At 41.9% G+C, this 20,043-nt stretch overlaps 1 protein-coding gene across 1 annotated transcript; it reads left to right on the top strand.

Moving 5' to 3' along the window:
* The first annotated feature begins 258 nt into the window (after window positions 1-258).
* On the top strand, window positions 259-12,512 carry tbx5b (T-box transcription factor 5b). Its single transcript, XM_069709432.1, has 9 exons — window positions 259-598; window positions 1,462-1,608; window positions 1,914-2,008; window positions 2,307-2,426; window positions 3,862-4,009; window positions 5,312-5,464; window positions 7,765-7,856; window positions 8,823-9,076; window positions 10,401-12,512. Exons 2-9 carry the CDS (start codon window positions 1,468-1,470, stop codon window positions 10,985-10,987), a joined length of 1,590 nt encoding a protein of 529 aa, XP_069565533.1. The 5' UTR covers window positions 259-598; window positions 1,462-1,467; the 3' UTR covers window positions 10,988-12,512.
* Window positions 12,513-20,043: the final 7,531 nt, after the last annotated feature.

Genomic DNA, 20,043 nt, shown 5'->3' on the forward strand with positions numbered 1-20,043 from the left:
TTATAATAATCTTGTTTAATAAAATAAATAATTCTCTGTCGAGTGCGTGTGTGCGTCTGTGTGAAAGTGTGCGTCTGTGCGCGTGATTGGCCAGTCTCACAGCCATGATTTGGGCAGCAGATACCGATGCACTGTGCAGACCTATGGGAGAGCAGGGAATACAGAAGGGGGAGGGCAGACCATGTGAGGCGGACTTGACTCCATTTGTAATGCAGGATCTGATGAGCGGGGTTCAGATCAGGGCTTCTGCTGGGTCCGCGAGGACAATAAGGAGCGAGTCAGACAAATGAGGAGGAAATTACAGCCGCTTTGATCAAATCTCAGCCTCCACTGGACCGGAGGCTGCGGGGCGGACGAGCTGCGGTCTCCGCGCAGGGAGACGGACAGCGGAGAGTGACAGCCCGATGATATGTCAAAGCTGCAAAGGAAACGTGGTGGATTTTTGAGAACCGACGAGGCAACATTTGGAGAGTTGCACTTGTAAGAAATAATTCAGTGGAAATACAAGCGTGCCACAAAAATAGGCAATCAGCCTGCAGAGCGTGTAGGAGCAGGATGAGCGTGTTTTCTGCAGGGAGGTCAGAGCAGTGCGTTTAAGGTAAAGGCCATCAGAGAGACCGTTCGAAATGTGCACAGGCACACGCCAAACACAGGCTGTGGTTGTATTTGGTGTCAGTTTAATGTAAATCAAAAGCGGCAGGCTCTAGTTTAACTCACAATTCAGCTGTTAACAAAGTGTAATTTAAAGCTGCAATTATCGTGCACTGAGATTGAATTGCAAGACCCCTAACCCAAATAATATGATCCTTATAGTCATAATACAGTCAGGGTTTATGTGATATTAACCACCAACTAGGCTATGATATTATCACATAAACATGCATGATGAATAGCAAGTTGTCGCCCTCTTTGAATACAATACTATAGTTTAAGTCCATTGACATTTAATCTGCTTTTAAGTGGAAACTTGTAATTAGGTTATTGGATCAGTTACAGAGTAAATCACTGTGAGCCATTGTAATCTAATGCAAGGCATTATCCTCCTTTTGAAAAAGGACAACTGTAAATGATTTGTTTGTTTTTTTTACCACAAAATCAAAGTAAAAATAGGTGTCTGCCATAACGGCCTCTGTGCTTCCTGTAACAAAAGGTTTCCTATTAGCTTTCATTGTTTTTGTTCTATCTTGCAAACATATAATGTTAAATATTTTAATATGGAACCGAGTGGCGTGCAATTTACTAATAGACAGACGGGCTACAAATTATTATTTCACTATAGCAAAATAGGTGAGTGTGCATTACGTGTTTGGGGCCCAAGACAAATACATTCACAACTAAATTTACGTGTGTGTGTGTGTGTGTGTGTGTGTGTGTGTGTGTGTGTGTGTGTGTGTGTGTGTGTGTGTGTGTGTGTGTGTGTGTGTGTGTGTGTGTGTGTGCGCGCGCGCGCGCGTGCGTCAGTGGAACATGGCAAACGGAGGGGACCAGTTCGGCCTTGCAGAGCGTCCGGACTCGGACTGCATGGACTCCCCAAAAGAGACCAAACAGGAGAATCAGAGCTTCACCTTAAATCCACCGACTTCACCTCAGACAGCGTCCAGCCAGCAGGTACCAGCCTCTACTGTGGATCCTAATGGAAATAATGATTATTGATTTGGAAATATTGGTTATTGATTTCCACTAACAGCTACTCATCCGATAAATCTCAAACTTTTTTTTCCCCCGCGGACATGAAATTACAAACAATTTTCAGATATATCCACAGTACAGTATTTCACTGTTTAATATTAACTGTACTTTAATTAACCATTAGGCTTAAATCATAACATCATTTTTGCAAACGTGCTAATCACTGCGCAATCCCTATAGCTTTAATTTGACTTTATTTGAGCACTGTTTATATTTTGCTGCAGGGGATGGAGGGAATCAAAGTTTTCCTTCATGACAGGGAACTTTGGACCAGGTTTGATGAAGTGGGAACTGAAATGATCATCACCAAGGCTGGAAGGTAATAATTATCTGTTGATCGATTTTGACTTGTGGTAGGCTGTATTTGATTGGTTGTGTTTTTATGGCTCCATCTCGCGTGTGTGAACGAGAGACTTTTTAAAAAATTTTTTTTTTTAATAAATAGCCGATATGCTCACAGGACAAAATTCAGTGTGCATGCCACAAGTCCCTGCAGGAACGTTGAGTCTATTGTAATTAATTTTTTTAATAAGCAATAAAATCATGTGTTTGTAAATGTATTTGCACTGAAAAGTGATTAGGCCTATTGATATTTTTCCTGAATGTGCTCCCTGCAGGAGAATGTTCCCCAGTTACAAAGTAAAGGTCACAGGACTCAACCCAAAAACCAAGTACATTCTCCTGATGGACATTGTGCCCAGGGATGACCATCGCTACAAATTCGCTGACAACAAATGGTTCGTATATCGCATGTCTGTCTGTAGCCACGTGTAATACACGAGGTCCAAACTTTTAGATGACTCCTTGTAACTTCCGAGTGCTGACCAGGCCGTGGTGAAGTTTCTTTAGGGGCAGGTCAGCTTCCCCATATTAAACCTTATATTATTAGCTTCTATTATTAATATAGTCAAGGCTATCTTTTAAACTCATGTTTAAATAAAACGATATCTATAAAAATAAATGATAAAATAGCCTCGAGGAATTTTTTTTTTCTTTTTTTCCATATTCTTGCATGCAGACTGTCACCTCATTCCTGGCTTCTATATATGAATTTCTAAACTGAACTCTGGGGGTTCATACCCTCCACTCCCCCCCCCTTTCCCCCCGCCCCCCTCCCGCTCAGCACTGCGTAAAGGTCGGGTCCTTCTTTCAAACTGGGATGGCCTAGTTCCCCTTTCCCCCCGTGTCTGCCCGCCGGTTACATCAGAATGTGACGGGTTCATAGGGCGTACAGACGGCACAGACCGGATTAAGGTCTCCCATTCAGCTGTTGTGTGTTGTGCTGAGGGGAAATCCGAAGGGACCACTGACTCCACATTGGGATCCATCAATGCTGTGCCTCCTCAGAACATCAGACACTCGGTTATTACAATGAAAGGGGGGTTGTGGAAACTCTTAGTGGGAAACAGTCTCAGCTCGGAGCGTGGCCTATAATGGAGGCGCTGGGTGTTTATACAAGCTACAAGTCTGTGGGCATTTTACAGAGAGAACGTTTTTGTGTGATTAGGCGGATGATTGATTCCTTTCAAGTGCAAATGTCTTTCCAAAATACCCTACACGTCATTTATATTTGCTATGATTTTATTTACAAATTATGATAAATATTATTTCAAGGCCTATATTCTTCTTTATCTGTACATGTCTTTGTTATTAAGATTACCATCAGGCCGTTAGTTGAATACACTGATTCAAAGTTTTTCTGAGCACTTCAACAGGGTTGTCCCGGTCTATGTCTGCTCCTCACTCTGTTAAGAAACGAGAAAATAGACATTTACTGTACCTTTACTGTCCGTTTGTGGTCTTTGTTGTTGTTGTTTTGAGGTGGTTTTTAAGCAGGTATGTTGATGCTTTTAGGTTTTCGATCCACACCCCACAATAACATTTCTCGAGCCCAAACTAGCAGCAGTTTTTGGAGGAGACCGAGTTCATTTGGGTTGACTAAACTAAAGGCCCAAATGTGGCTGTGTGCGTAAACTGCAGCAAAACACGGTGCATTTTGTCTGCCTAATTAAAGCACCAGCCAGGCCTTCTACAGCCGGCGGCAGCGCAGGGCTGCTGCACCACGGGGCGCCCAGCAGAGCGCTGCTCAGCCTCTCAGACGAACCACAGCGACCGGGTGAGTGCCAATGTCTGACTATTTTTCCGATCTGCTGCGTTTCCTTGGCCAAACAGGTCTATAACAGGAAAGGCTGAGCCCGCGATGCCCGGGAGGCTCTACGTTCATCCAGACTCTCCCGCCACCGGGGCGCACTGGAGCCGTCAGCTCGTCTCTTTTCAGAAACTCAAACTCACCAACAACCACCTGGACCCTTTTGGACATGTGAGTCTGTCTTATTAATAGTATGTATTTCTACTCTGCGGATGCTAGATAGAAAAAGTAAACGTCATTGGTTCTTGTTTAGTACTACTTTTTTTTTTTTTTTTAAACATTTCATTGTTGCTATTTGAATGTAGTGGTAAGGGCTGTATTTTTAGACCGTGGCCAAAAACCTCAAATAGAAACGTCGTTAATAAAACTACAACCGTCAGGATACAAATCATCCATTTCCCGCTGCAAGTGCTCTGTGGGCCAAACAAAATAGGCATTTTAAATTATTCATCCCGAGTGATGTTTTTTAATTGACTATACAGTAGGGTAGAGGTCCAGTTAAGCGGGCAGGCATAACCCGAGGAGCCCATTGACTGCTGCACTCAGCTGGCAGAGCATGCAGCTCGCTCTTCTGAATGTAACATCTCAACACAGCACAAATCAACACGAGGGCACGGCGGACAGACCTCAGACTCCGCTGAGCTGAGACTCAAAACCATTGCTCCAAAAAAAACAAAAAACAACAACAACAACAACACACACACACAGCGCACGCGCGCGCTGGCGAAACTGCAGGGTATTGTTTTGTACGCGCAGAAACAAATAAAAAAAAGCAAACAAGTCAATCTTTTAGGGCTCGTTAAATTAGAGGTAATGATTTCAATGACTCTAAAGTCCATTAGCTAATGCATGTCCACGGCAAACACGTCACTCCGATTAAACTGAGCCCCCTGGATAAACAAACGTGCTCGCGCCCGTGCGCGCCATGAAACCACTATTCGAGACGTCAGTGTCGTGGGAAACAGTTTAACCGGGGCACTGGATTCACAGAGTTGTTATAGTTTCACAGTTGTTATAGATTCATAAATTACAATGAATATTCTATGAAATGCTTCACTAATCCCTTTAGGGGGTTGCTAGTTTGGTGTAATGTATACATTTTGAGTAACATTTACACAGAAGGAAAACGTTGAGTAATTTTTCTAAACAAAGCGGGTAAAAAACACATTCAATCTTTCATTCATGCGGGACTCGGAGTACTGGGGAGAATTTTGGCTATAGTGTCAAAGGGTGGCCATGTAAACAAAAAGTCATTGTTTTTGGCTCATGACTTATATCAGTCTGATCCTGCTGATTTGTAAACTATGAATCTCTTATACATACATCTTATACATGTCATCCAAGAAATCAGTATCTTAACTTTTGGGCTTAACCTCCACCTGGACTTCATAGCCCAGTCCCAGCATCTGCTGGTGGGTTTCTGGAAACATGACAGGTCGGTCAGTCTCACCATGTCAATCTCCCCTTGTACAGATAATACTCAACTCCATGCACAAGTATCAGCCTCGACTCCATATTGTCAAGGCGGACGAGAACAACGGTTTCGGCTCAAAAAACACGGCTTTCTGCACCCACGTCTTCTCTGAGACGGCTTTCATCGCTGTGACATCCTATCAGAACCACAAGGTACGTTTTATGTTCTATGAAGTGTTGTTAAAAGGGGGAAAAAAACAAAACAAAACATGCCCACTAATGATTTAGAACGAGTACCTGGTTTTATGGATTGAACTAATAATGGAGGTTTTTAAATAGCACAGACACACTGGAGATCCCTGTAATGTTATAAGGGTTTCCCTGCAGTGATATTTAGACATCATTTGTTGTTTTGAATATTAAGTGTGGATCTTTTTCATTGGCTGAAGGCAACCTCACAATTATTCTAACAATTATGGAAATAGATCTCAAAGTCTGATGTTTGCAAATCTGATCTTTTCCATTGTCAAAACTGTGTCACACACACACACACACACACACACACACACACACACACACACACACACACACACACACACACACACACACACACACACACAGTCCATATTTTCTATCCATAGTTAATTAGCAGTTCTTTGTTTATGTGTTCTTATTCAGTATTTGTAAACATAAAATCCTCCTAATTGTGCATTTGTGTGTGGGGGTGTGTGTGTGTGGGTGTGCACGTGCGTGTGTGCATGTGTGAGAATGTGTGTGAGCGCACGTGTTGGTCTGTAATGACCTGTTACTTTCCCTTGATCTTGGCTGATCCAGTTTCCTCGGCATCTACTACAAAGACGATGAGATAGTTTCGTTTTGAGCACGTTTCATTTTGAGAACAAATAACTATAACATAAATAAATACCACGAAAGAATATTGGCAGTTGTTTTTATAAAAAAAAATTTTTAGATAGAACATCCTGATACAAAAACTGCTTACTTGATTTAAAAAAAAAAAAAAAAAAAAAAATCCTATATTTTCTAAACTTGCTTTAAAGTGCTATTGTTTTATTCATTATAATAAAAGTGGCAGCACAGTGGTGCAGTGGTTAGCACTGTCGCCTCACAGCGAGAGGGTTCCGGGTTTCGATCCCGAGCCTGGGCCTTTCTGTGTGGAGTTTCCATGTTCTCCCTTTGCCTGCGTTGGTTCTCTCCGGGCACTCCGACTTCCTCCTACCAGTCCAAAGACATGCATGTCGGGTTAATTGGTGATCCTATAAAAAAAATGACCCTAGATGGTCTTTGTTTCCGTCTGTCTACATATGTTGGCCCTGTGATAGACTGGCAACTTGTCCAGGGTGTACCCTGCCTTCACCCAAAGTGAGCTGATCGACTCTGGCCCCCCGTGACCCTGTTCAGGATGAAGCGGTTCTAGATGATGGACGGAGTATAATAAAAGTGTTTAAAGTCGATATCAAAAAGTAAATACACAGCAAGTATTTCATCCATCACGAAGCATTGATTTTATGTACAGCAGCAGATACAGCTTTTAGTTTGGAACCATCTATTTATCATATACTTTCTATTTACGCTGAACAGCAGAAGTTTTCCAAATAAAACTATAAACTGCTATTATTGTTAAATATAAGTATAGGTACTATATATGGTACTGCATTCAAAGTTGATACTTGTTCAAATACAATAATTATGTATTTGTCAGAATATATTATTGTATATAAACATAAAAAATAATAAAAACATATTGTTTTACATTCTAATATTACATAATTATAATAATAAGTTATTAATATTACTTGCAGTAGTAGAAGTCAGAATAAAATAATAGTTTTTCAGTTTTACAAACAAGTGTTAATTATGAGCTCTTTTTGTGTAATAATAATAATAATAATATTTGGTAACTTAAAACTTTATTGTTCCATCATGCAAGCGTAAACAAAGACTGTTGATAACACATTGTGTACTAATATACTAATATTGTCGTATAGTCAGTCAGCAGTTTGGTGGTGGTGATCAGTAAAGTTTGTTTGGCCTGAGCTCGTCAGATCTCCAGTCCACAGCCCTGCTGTGTGAAGGACCTGGTCTTCAGCCAAATGAAATCCTTCAAAACACAATGACATCAGTGAGAAAAGTTTGCAAGACTTAACATCAAAGCTCAAGACTTTGGGCCTCTAAAAGCTTTGGCCTGAAATCCTTAAACCTGGCGACTGTTTGGGTAAACAGTTTATTCTGTGTCAGCCAGCGAGAACGCTGTCCGCTTCTTTAGAAACGTCAGCGGCTGAGGAATGTTGGCCGAGCGGAGCTCCAGCGGGGCTGATTTTAGCATCTGCAGGGCCTCTGACTAATAGTAAACTATTGATTCAGCCAATGAAGGGGGACAGTTCAAAACTAAATGTGCCTTCGGGTCTTTGTGTGTCGCTGCATTTGTTTGGGCCTGTGCATGTGCTGCGGTGCGCGGCTCGAGTACAAGTTATTTTTTTATGTTTTGTACTCAGATTACACAGCTGAAGATAGAGAATAATCCTTTTGCTAAGGGCTTCAGAGGCAGCGACGACAATGAGCTGCACCGCATGGCCAAGCTACAAGGGTGAGTATAGCTTTGTTGACGTGTGTGATTTCGGTATCTGCGTGCTCGTGAACATTCTTGGGAAATAATTTCTATTCTTCTCCCTGTCTCTCCCTCAACCAGAGGGGAAGGTTGTTATGATGGGGCACATATGGTCTAAGACATGAGAGTGTGCGTGACTGGAGCCAAGTGGTGTAACGAGATGTGAGCCTTTGTCACCTGAAGGTTGATGTCTGCCTGAAGCCTCGTCCACAACATGCAGCACAAACACGTCGAGCATCGGTTCTCTCGCTGTATTGATAAACACATGATATCGTGTTGTTGCCGGTCTATTAGGCCGCCGCTGCTGACGGCCCTACATGGTGTCTGCTTGCGTGCCAAGCTAATCTCCATTCAAGTGGTGCTGGGGCGGGCAGTTTTAGAGATTTCGGCAAGCCAATGGGCGAGGCCATTACTGAGGGGAGCGAGAGGAAAAGACTAGGGAGGACAAGGAGGGAGAGGGGGCAGCATTAAAAGCAGCACCCCGGTGTTATTGTGCTGCTGTGGTTGGTGGAGGGGAGACGAGTCTATCTGAAGTGACACACGGATGGATGTTTATTTTTAGAGCGGTGAATTATCTCACAGCAGCGCTGACTGTGTGTGTGCGTGCCCGAGTGTGTGAGAGTGTGTCACTATCTCGGTAGGAGTCAGGGAGATGTGGCCCGCTGTCTTCTACATACCACAGAGTTCATCAAGAGGGCAGTGTGTACGGAGAGCCGAAAGGAAAGAGAATATCCGAGTAGACTGGAAGGAAAAGGAAACAAAAAAAACACAAAAAAACAGCACAAATAATTCAACCGAGCAAAATGTAATCGTAAAAAAAAAAAAAAAATCAAAACTACAGATTCAGGAAAGGCAGTTTTGTGCAGCGTGCCTGAGGACATAACACCAGACGAAAACTGTTGCTTCTGCTTTAATTCTTTACCCACCTTTCCCTTTCGGTTGCAGTAAGGATTACCCGGTGGTCCCCCGCAGTACTGTCCGTCAGAAAGCGTGCTCCACTGGAAGCCCCTTCAGCGGGGAGAGTCGGGGTCTGCGGGGCTCCCCGGAGACTGTTGGGTCCCCATACAGCTGTGAGACTGGCTTAAGCAGTAGCAGCCCTCAGGAGCTGCTGAGCGCTCCACCCACGCACTACACTCTGCGACATCCACACCTACAGCCAGGTCAACCGCCACAGGTCTACCACTGCAACAAGAGGAAAGGTAGGAGGAAGCTGTCAAAATTCAGCTCACTGTGCAGCTAAAAGACAAACATTAGTCAGGAGTAATCAGTCAGGTTTATTTGAACATAAAACTTCTTCTTCTTGTTGGTGCTTTTAATGATGGCCCAAAAGCTTTGCCTTCACAAAATATATGTTTAAAAAAAAAAAAAAAGTAGATGCCAATCAGCCATCTAAGGGTAACGATGATCATATAACTACTGTCTATAACATTTTAAGTCACTTCCTGTTTTGTTTTTTTTAACAGCCTATTGAAATGAATGGAAACCAGCGGCTGTCTGGGAAGGAGGAACTGAAAAAATTAATTTATGTGAATTTGTGCTGTTCCCACAATTTAATTTGTGTTTGCAAACTATGTCTAATAAGCAGCTGAATGAATGGATAAATGTATCTACATGTCTGACCATATGCACTGCATATATTTGCATGGGTTTATTCGGACATCAACAGCTTAGAGAAGAAAATCAGAGATAATGTCTGCGTGACTATTTCAGCTCTTTGCTAGAGAAAGAGAAACCTCTCATTGTTGAGACTTATTTTAGATCACAGAATTAAAAGCAAAAAAATAAAAGTATAACGCAGCTGATTAGACTAAATAATTATATGCCAAAAGATTTTCTAAATCAAGCTTCTAAGGAGAAATATTACATTTAACTGATCACTTAGCGAATCAATAGTACTCACAACTACGCAGTAATGACACTTCTACATTTTACTCCTGTGACTTTTTCTTGCACACCAGCACTTCTCTCACGCTGCCGATAACTCTTTTCTGCCCTCTCCATCTCAGTTTATCTGGGCGATACATAATGACCCTAAATAAACTACATTACCCAGGGGGCACTGCGTGACGCTCACCTGTTCCAGTTCTCGCCTGCCTGCTTTTTTCTGTCAGCACTTAGTAACGTTACATTAACCTTACAATAATGTTGGCATGGCTCCAAAAAGGCACCAAGAGAACTGAGTCAGACGATGACACAGCTTGGAAAGTCAAATCCTACCCAACCAGCATGCATGCGTGAATTTCTCTACATGTAGAATTAGTCTGTAAATCTGCTCTGTGCTGCTTTGCAGAAGTATTGCCACTAATTAATAGTGCTGGGTATAATGTCATTTAAATACTGAAGCTGAACATTACATATAAACTGCACTTTAAACCTGCCATCTTGTTTGTACTTAAGTAAATGTCACATATACTCTGTTATCTGCCAAACTAATTCAGTTCTCCTTCAAGTGTACATTTTGTTCTCATCTCAGCTACTTCCAATGGAAAATCAACACAATATTTTGTTTGTGTCTCTCTGTAGTGGAAGAGAACTGCCCTCCAGGAACCCACCAGCATCCGTACAAGAAACCCTTCACTGGTACCTCACCAAGTGAGGGCGAGTCTTACTATCACCCCTCCTCCTACCCCCCTCCTCCACCCGGTCTATCCAACAACCCTGCCCTGGGCATCACTGACTCCCCCTACAGCTCCGACATGGGACAGCGTCAGGCGTGCATGTTTGCCGGCTCGGAGCCCAGAATGGATGAACTCAACTGTACATCCTGGTCATACACCTGCCCGCTGCCTGCTGCAATGACTCCCATGGAACCCTACCCACCTTACACCACTCATCATCCCTACAGCTCCAGCCCTCAGGGCTCTCGACTCAGCGCTATAGCCCACCAGAGCTCTCCGCCACTGGGAGAACACATTGCTCATGATCCCTACCAGAGTCAGAGCGCCGGACCTCCATCTCAGAGCTCCCAAAGCATTCACAGCAGGCCGCTCAGCTCCCCTCTCAGAGAGTATCCCCGCTACACACCCAATCTGTCTCCTCCTCTCTACCATACACTAGAGACACACACACACATCCGGTGTGGAGTCCCAGAATGGAGTGCAGCCTCCTAACTCACCCAGAGGACATACCTGAAAGACAAATTCATTGACCCTTCTTTCTGCTCTTCTGCAAGATGCTGCACCACATATGGACTAAATATTACTTTTGTAAAATAATTGTGAAAAGTGTGATCTTGTGCCGTGTGAAGAGGTTTCCTCTGTTGGTCATGTTTCTCCCCTTTGCTGGAAGGAGCAGTGGATTGTTAAGGACTAAACCTGGACATCTATGATGCTCCAGATGTTCAAAAAAAGTGGAGCTCCTAAGCCGCACAATAAATATCAAAGTTGTATTTTTTTGTCTTTGCGTAACTCAAAGACTGGTGTCATCCAAATGTTTGCACTGTGAGCCCTGCCAAGGCCAGACTGTGAACAGCACTGGGCTGTTTTCCTCTCAATGACTCCTACTTTTTGCATTGTGAATGATGTAAATTGTGACCCATTGTCAAGACAGGCAGTAACATTTACTGACCAAAATAATCTCAGCTTTCACAGCGGAGCCTGAGGGAGACATTTTGTCTCTTTAGTGGAGCAAAGCACGGCTCCATGCTCAGTCTCAGTGAAGGAGAAAAGGCATGAGTTGTCTGAGTGAGTGTGAGTGTGTGTGTGTGCCTGTGTATAAAGCCTATGTCAGCTCAGCTCAAGGATGCTATGAGTTAATTTCCAATGAGACAGGCAGTAGATAGCTGCAGGCGCTGCACCATCGAGATAAACAGTTTGTTTAGACCGCACTACGGGCTGAAGGACCTGTAAACACTATTTCCAACTGCATTCTGGGTAAATGCACAACTCAGCGTCACACAGCTGTCACCGGTGTCCTCTCAGTCACCCCCGTCTGACCAATCACCTTTCTCTGTTTACTGAGCGCTGACCAATGAGAATGAAGCTCTTGTTTATCCCCAGCTGACCAGTCAGGAGTGTAGCGTGTTTTGTGTGTGCATGTGTTGGCCCATTTTTGTTTGTTTGGAATTATTAATGAGTCCAGTGTTGACCCTTGACATGCAAGGATTGGTCAGCAAACGCAAAGAAACACAGTGCTGTAAATGTGATAATGTTGATGCACAAACTCTTATTGGGCTCTTCATTTTAAATCTGAATTGGTTCCTGTCATGTCCATACAGCTTTAACTGTTTTGACCAGATTTGTTTAAGTAAATTATTTCCCTGCAGATTTGGGTAACTTTCATCCTTGTGGCTAAATATAAAGAAACATTAGTTGCTCGTTTTGTACAAAATAGAAGCAAACTGAGATTTTGGTTTATTTGTTTTATCAAGCAATTTTTATATTTCTGCGCAAGTGTTTTAACATGCAGTAACTTGTGATAAGGTGCTCTAACAATACAAACGATCAGCATGCAGAGAGCAGATCCTCATCATTCCTTGATATGTGTTTGATTTGTGTGTGTGTGTGTGTGTGTGTGTGTGTGTGTGTGTGTGTGTGTGTGTGTGTGTGTGTGTGTGTGTGTGTGTGTGTGAGACTGAAATGTAAGGATTGTTTTATAGGTTTTTTTTTTTTTTTTTTAGCATTGTTCCTGCTAATAGTATTTATTACTCTAGATTTGTAAAGATTAGTTTGTTGTTAACTTGTGAAACAAGTTGGTCTTGTTCAGAGATATTTGTTTCTCTTTGACGGTTCATTTCCACTTTCACCCTCCATCTCCAAGTGGTGATATATAGTTGTGATAAACAAACTTTTCTGTTCTATGAAAATAAATGCAAATTTATAAACATAAGTTGAATAAATTTTAGAGAGAAAGTCTGTTGGTTGTGGTGTTCTTCTTTGACAACAAACACAGCAGTGAAAAACTATTAACATTCCGAGCGGGTTATTTAAAGTATGTTCTGCACCTCTGGAGTGGAAACTCTTTTAAGTGCAGTACATTTATCAGTTTCAATGCATGTACCAATATGGAGGACCTGATAACAAGCTTAGCCTCATCCAACAGTGTTAGAGAGAATTGTAGCAGTGTTTACTCTGCTTTCTTATCAAGTATAACAGACCCCAGTGTCTCTAACTCTCCTACTGAGCAGTGAAATCCTAAGAGTGGTCTGGCTGCTATGCATACCTTGTCCACCTCTTTTTTTTATCTCTGACAGGTTGTTTGGCCTCTCCAGTCTTCACCAGCTGGACCGGCTCACTGACAACCTGCTGCCCAGGGAGAGGGGGCCTCTGTTGGGATGGAGGAGAAAAATTGGTGGGGGTCAATTAGTGGTTCCCCCGCTTCCCTTAGATTCCCCCTCCAAACAGTCATTCACTATATTTCCTTTCAAAAGACATTTTGTATTTCTGTGTCTCTCGCAATAAAGTTACACCTCCGAGTTTACAACAAGCTTATTTTTAAAGAACACATTGCATAGGTTGTTAAATTGTTAAACTTCTGAGACTATTTACATTAAATTACAGTTATGTCTGTTAGAAGTTGTCAGACCTTCCTTTTTTTCCCAGTCTCTTTCTCTCTCTCTCTCTCACATACACCATGAGGTCAGAGGTTAAGCAGGCAGCTCTTCAGAGGATCTGTTCCTCCTTAACCCTTTGTCTCCAGACATTTCAGGCTAGGATATGGAAGGGGGAAAAGGAGGGGGACAAAGAATAAGATATTAGGGGCCTCCAACTCTAAAAGGCTGATTGCCTTCGCTTCATGCTTTCTTGTACAGTAACAGGACCGGGAATGAGTTGAGCCTAAAGCTTTAGGTAGAATAATATCAAACACACAGTGTGTAGTGTGTAGTGTGTGTGTGTGTGTGTGTATAAAGGACCTTAATCCATCAGTAGAGGACTTTCTCAGACACACTGGTCTGACAGTAGATTGATGAACCTTTGTGATCAAAGAGTCTAAGTGGTGCTTATCATTATCTCCCCAACACCCCCACCCCCCCAACACATACATCTCTAACCCTTCTCCTCCTCCTCTCCTGTGCATATATACTCATTTTCCCATCCTTTTCAAAGTGTACTCGCCCAAGATGGTTTCTAGCAGACCCAGAGCATTGATGCACACGCACACACACACACACACACACACACACACACACACACACACACACACACACACACACACACACACACACACACACACACACACACACACACACATGTCTTTTTTGTCATCTGCATAGTTGAGACACCACATGTTAAAAGAGTGACATTTTTAAATGTCACTTATTTGGCCTGCAGAGCTACATTTTTGTACGGTGACTAAACTGGGAGGCTTGATGAGGACAGCTTATGTTTTTGCCGTATTATATGTTAAAGCCACTGCCCAGATGGGCAGAGACATTTCTCTTGCAAAGAAGATTTTTTTTCTAAAAGACATATGAGACTTATTTAAAGCTTTTTTCATTACACTCTGAACTATTTGTTTGAAAATATAAATGTGCTTTGGAGTCTCTTGCAGAACTCTTGAGATGCATTTGTGTGATGTCTAGCATTAGTGATGCCATTTTGTGCAGAATAAGTGGTCTGAGATGGAGCATAATTGGTAAAGCTGATTATGGCTTGTCTGTATGGGTCTGATGGTGCTCTGTCTCTGTGGCACTAAAGGACGACAGCTTAGTCCCTCTTGACGAGCATTGAACTAGTAGCACAACCGTTACACAGGAACACCACAGAAAATACAGGTTCTTATATTTAAGAATTTTTTTTTAGGTTTTGAAATTTTGGAAGTAAAGATTCAAATTGGATGTAACTGAGCATGTAGGATTTCTTTCCTGAATCTCCAACATCTTACCAGAGCTTGTTTAGATGAGCGGTAACCGTTTTTAAAGCTTAATCAGAGCAAGTTAAAGTCAGAGGTTAAGAGGACTTAACTGTAAAACAGGTCAATAGTTGCATAAAACCAATTTTTCAGCATATGCGTATCTGTAATTACAGCCCGTAAGCACTCTATGGCACTCAGAGGATGGCACAATGGCAATACAATAATGTAAAACAATGAATGCTTGGCCATTACATATGGTGTAACAAAGTAGGATGGTTGTGGTTTATTTGAATGGTACTATCCATCCTTGTTGGTATTTAAAAGCCACAAGAATGGCCTAATGCTGTTAAGGACAGTATAGTAACAAGACTAAGACCCAAGCTAATTTCCCCCTAAATGAGAGTTTATGGCTGAAACATCCCTGAAATCACTGAAGTAGATCTTAATATGAGCGTAAGGGCTGTCAAGGATAAGAGGCCAAGAAGAAGTGTGTGTGTGTGTGTGTGTGTGTGTGTGTGTGTGTGTGTGTGTGTGCGTGCGTGCGTGCGTGCGTGCGTGCGTGCGTGCGTGCGTGCGTGCGTGCGTGCGTGCGTGCGTGCGTGCGTGCGTGCGTGCGTGCGTGCGTGCGTGGGTTGTCCTGCATCTTGAATCTGGAAGACAAAGGGAGAGGTTAAGGTTCAAACTAACAGCAGACAGGCCAGTCCAGGGTCAGAGGGCTCAGACTAACCTGATCAGTGATGGCTGTTTATCTACCGTCACTCTGATGGAGCTGCAGCAGCTTTCACCCTCAATGCTGAACTCTCACTTTTAGACCAGTTTGACAGATCAGTGCCAATTTTGAAGAAAAAGCTGATCCCCCTGAAATAAATAAACATAAAAACATGCCGTGTGGCGTCAGGTCTCAGGATCAGGTCGAACTGAAAAGAAGGTTTTCTGTCGCAGAGAAGCTCAATTTTTTAATACAGACTCTGTGATGTGAGCAAGAATAATTGTTTTAACTCCTAACATACCGCCAGAGTCCCAAGACCAGCAGCCAAACACACATGACAGGGTGAAAGGGATAGAGGCGCTCCCGCAGTGGGTGGTGGTGGGGGCTGCGGGCCGTCATGGAGCCAGTGTCCCATCTGATTACAGCCAGAGGACTGGAGAGGCACGCTAATCCACCACTTACACACACACACATACAAAATGCACACATATACTGCCTCGGAGAAAAAGACACACAGCCAGCATGACAGAAAGACGTGTACACACACGCGCGCGCGCGCGCACACACACACACACACACACACACACACACACACACACACACACACACACACACACACACACACACACACACACACACACACACACACACACACTAAGCTATTCAATCAAGATATTACATCCCATACACCCTGACCTCACTCTGGTTCCCCTTGTCCAGACAGAACACACAAAACATAATGATATCACTGCCAGCAGGACTTCACTTTGCCACTCTGCTACTTTCCTCACCGTCGCTGAGGCTTCCAAGCCTCCCAGGTCTGAATAGCGAAACGTTGCCTGTGCCCACTTTTAAAAATACTCAGGTAATGGTTCCAAGTTCACACAATGCCCAACACATGACAACACTTTCAAATAACAATGGTAAAACAATGTGAAACGAGTCAGTTATAATGAGGAACATACAGAGAATTAGCACCTGAATCTGCAGCTTTTCTCAGCTTTATGAAGCTTTATACACCGTTTAGCTGACCAACCTGCAACTTTAGTTCACTCTTACTAATCTTAGAGCTTAGTTTATGGCCATAGCAGGTACCTAAGCATTCAGTGAAACAGCTCATACACCAAACAGGTTAAGGACTCACTGGAGAACATAGTGTAGTAATTAGCAGCTACAGAGCCACATACTGTATTTCCTTAAGGAGTTGGTGGAGACCCAAAACTGAGCTAAAAGACAATGAATGTTCAACTTTAAATTCACCAGGTGGTCTGAAACATGACTTTAAATGAGGGAGTAGAGTTGTCCTATAACTACTGAATGTGTTAGCAAATGTTTGCAAAGAACAAATGTACCATATCAATTCAAAGTTTTGACATGTCAGTATTTTGTTCACAACTTCCCTAACTTGCTGATTTAAGTTATCACTTAAAAATACAGGTTTCAAAATAGTGGAGCCAGCCTATAAAGTAACCATTAGAGTAACCAAACTTTTACAAAAACAAAGCTCTAAGTCTCCAACTAGATTTTGTGCACCAAGCTAAAAGCTAACATTAGCTGCACTAAGAGTGTTTTTTTAGTTGGCTTAAGGTTTACCATTTTCACCGTCATAGTTTATTGTGTCAGCATGGTGACTTTTACTAATTAGCACAAAGCAAAGAACAGATAAGTGGAAATTTTTTTGTATTTATTTTAGTGTAACATGTACAATTATTGGATATCTAGAAGTTGATTTCCATTAGTAGTCCTGGGTAAAGGTCACTGGTGATGCAAAGTAGTCAGTAGTAGTAACCTTTGGATGTGATGATGGTGCTGATGAAAAGTCAACTGAATTCATAAAATTCACCCTGAATGAACTGGGGGGGACATGGATGTGGGCAAGAAAATATCCTGATAACCCATCCATTGGTTGTGACACTGTACTGGTGCAAACAAATGAATATATAGTGGTATCTACGACCCTACATGTGTATTATTGGATATACCTTATTTTCGAGGTTTTCACTGTCCTGTCTTGTAATTAGAGCCCAGCCGCTATATCATTATGTTGGCCTATAACATATATATTGATACCAGTGTATTTGTTGTCTGATATTAAAAGTTTATTTAACTGAACAAAGTTTGATAACCATATTTGACGGATCGTTGCAACAAATGTGTTTTAATATATATATTTATAAAGAACATCTTCCTATGTGTTCATATCACAATGTTTTTACTCCCGAATATCCATATCAGCATTGGCCCCAAAAAAAAAAATCCAGTATTGGTTTATTTATATTACCTTAAAATAAAATAATGTGTACTGGTCAATGACATCCTTTTTATCTTCTTATGGTGTTGTGGATACAATATTTTTTGGGATTGTTTTACTTGAACGATTTTTGGTGGCCTTATGAGGTGAAAGTTATTCAGTATCTGGCAGTCCTGACCCGATGTCTTATTTTATGTATAACGTTTGCCTCAGTTACAATTACGAAACAAAAAAAATTGTCTTAAAAGTGTCAAACTGAAGTAACACAATGTTGATCTTAAAGAGTATCATTTAGCTTTTTTTTTCTTTTTTTCTTTGTAGCGATACCACTACCTCAGCAACTCCTGCCAGGCTTCCCTCCCTCAGTGCATTTCGGTTTCTGGCGCATTCCTGCAGGCTTGTTGCCGCTTATGTACAAACATGTTTGCAAACAGGCCTGACAAGACCACTGCTGTGAGACAAACACAAAACACAAACATCTAACCCTAAACCATCAATAAACAAACAAATCCATTCATGCACCACACTCCCTCCAAACACTGCATGCACATGAGGCCCGATTTCAAAGCACTCACTCAGTCTGCTGTCATACCCCATTGTTTTCCAGGAGAAGCATTGTTTGGTTCCTCCCCAGCGCATTTCAGTGATCTTGTCTCATTATTAATAGATGGTGTCAGAGAGTCGCTGGCCTCTCTGTCTGACAACGCATTAGCATAAACACAGACTTCCTCTCAATATCTGTTTGCACCACAATGTTGACCTTTAATTATGGATGTATAAATGTTTATTACCTGTCCACTTAAGTGTGAGAGTGTGTGTGTGTGTGTGTGTGTGTGTGTGTGTGTGTGTGTGTGTGTGTGTGTGTGTGTGTGTGTGTGTGTGTGTGTGTGTGTGTGTGTGTGTGTGTGTGTGTCTGTAAGCTACAGTGAAAGTAGAGGCTTTTACTGGCTACAGGACTGAGGATTCAATCATTCTTTTTAAAGTTTCGCGCTAATTAAAAAGAGCCCTGAGAACAAAAGCAGAATTGGTGTCCTGAAACGCCATTTCAACAAGATTCAAGCAAACCAACACTGACAAAAGAGACGTGCAAATGTTCAAAGCAACATGAAGCGCGTGGCAGAGCTTCAAAGCAACCAAATAGTCAGCATCCAATATTCTGTAAAGTTTAGAAACTGTGAGGAAATTCACATTAACATCAAAGTTCAGAAATAGAAACAGTGAAGAAGAATACAGCTTTTAAAATGACCACAGCAACTCAAACTATAATAAAACACAACAATATGAACACATCAAAAACTAAGGCCACTGTCACTGTCGGCCTGGCTCCAAGAGAAAACACAAACAGAGTCGGAAGGAAACACAACACAGCTTCTAAAGTCAAATCTTACCTAACCAGAAATAAACATTAGCTCACTGCTAGTAGGAATGAGCCTGTCGATGTAACGTTAGCATCAGCAAAATACACCTGCGGTTACAGCTCAGTTTATCCCAAAAACAAACTTTAAGTATGTCAACATCTTATTTATTATGAATACCAGTGTTGTTTTTCCTCCCAACACTGTGCAGTGCTTGCTTTATACCACTACCAATTATTCTATCAGATAATACAACCTAGTGTTTCAATGGCTGAAGTCACCGTCGGTGACTTTTTGTATCCCTTTCAAATTAAAAGCCCCCAAGCGTTTCAAAACCAGTTCGGGTATATCAGGTTTAAACCTTGTCTTGTTACTCTAATTACTGACATGGCTGTCCCTCTTATTAAATAAATGTATGTTGTAAACATCAGCTATTTCTTCTAGTGTCTTTTATTCACTGTAGAAATTCAGAATTTAATACTAAATGATTTGCGGTGCAAAAATTCTGTAAAAAAAAAAAAAAAAAAAAGTTCATTGCATTTGGATATTTGGCTTTCGTGATGCAGTGCATTAAAAGAGTATTTACAATGAAATTGGGTGACATAAGATTAATAAAAATGGACAGTGCTACCATCATTTTTTTATCCTCCTCATGGACTTTCTGTCTTATTCTGACCTATTCATCTTCTGCTCATCCTCCTCGGCTGTTAAAAGGTCTGCTGGTGTTTACATGGGTGTGATACCTCCATCTCCACAGCCTCACACTGTACCCATCACCTAACACAACGGGCTTTTATTATAAAAGCATCTTTGCATTATTATTAATAAAATACTGTGTGTGTATGCAGCAAGCCATTCATTCATTCATTAAAAATGGATAGAGCGGCATGCCTGCAATTATCTGTGTTGTTGTTTTTCCCCTTCACTGCCTTTTGATCATGCCTTTTATTTCTTTCTCTACCATTTTTTCAGCTGATTGTGTGTGTGTGTGTGTGTGTGTGTGTGTGTGTGTGTGTGTGTGTGTGTGTGTGTGTGTGTGTGTGTGTGTGTGTGTGTGTG

Source organism: Brachyistius frenatus, unplaced genomic scaffold (assembly GCF_029030835.1).
Source record: "Brachyistius frenatus isolate BFR_SWC_R1_liver_20210118 unplaced genomic scaffold, ASM2903083v1 Contig_83, whole genome shotgun sequence".
Classification (NCBI taxonomy): Eukaryota; Metazoa; Chordata; class Actinopteri; family Embiotocidae; genus Brachyistius; species Brachyistius frenatus.

What these genes read in the sequence shown, in the direction of transcription:
- tbx5b (XM_069709432.1), top strand. Translation starts at nt 1,468, where the DNA reads ATGGCAAACGGAGGGGACCAGTTCGGCCTTGCAGAGCGTCCGGACTCG. An exon ending in AGACAGCGTCCAGCCAGCAG is followed by an intron (nt 1,609 to 1,913) that starts GTACCAGCCTCT and finishes ATTTTGCTGCAG; the next exon opens with GGGATGGAGGGAATCAAAGT. An exon ending in ATCATCACCAAGGCTGGAAG is followed by an intron (nt 2,009 to 2,306) that starts GTAATAATTATC and finishes TGCTCCCTGCAG; the next exon opens with GAGAATGTTCCCCAGTTACA.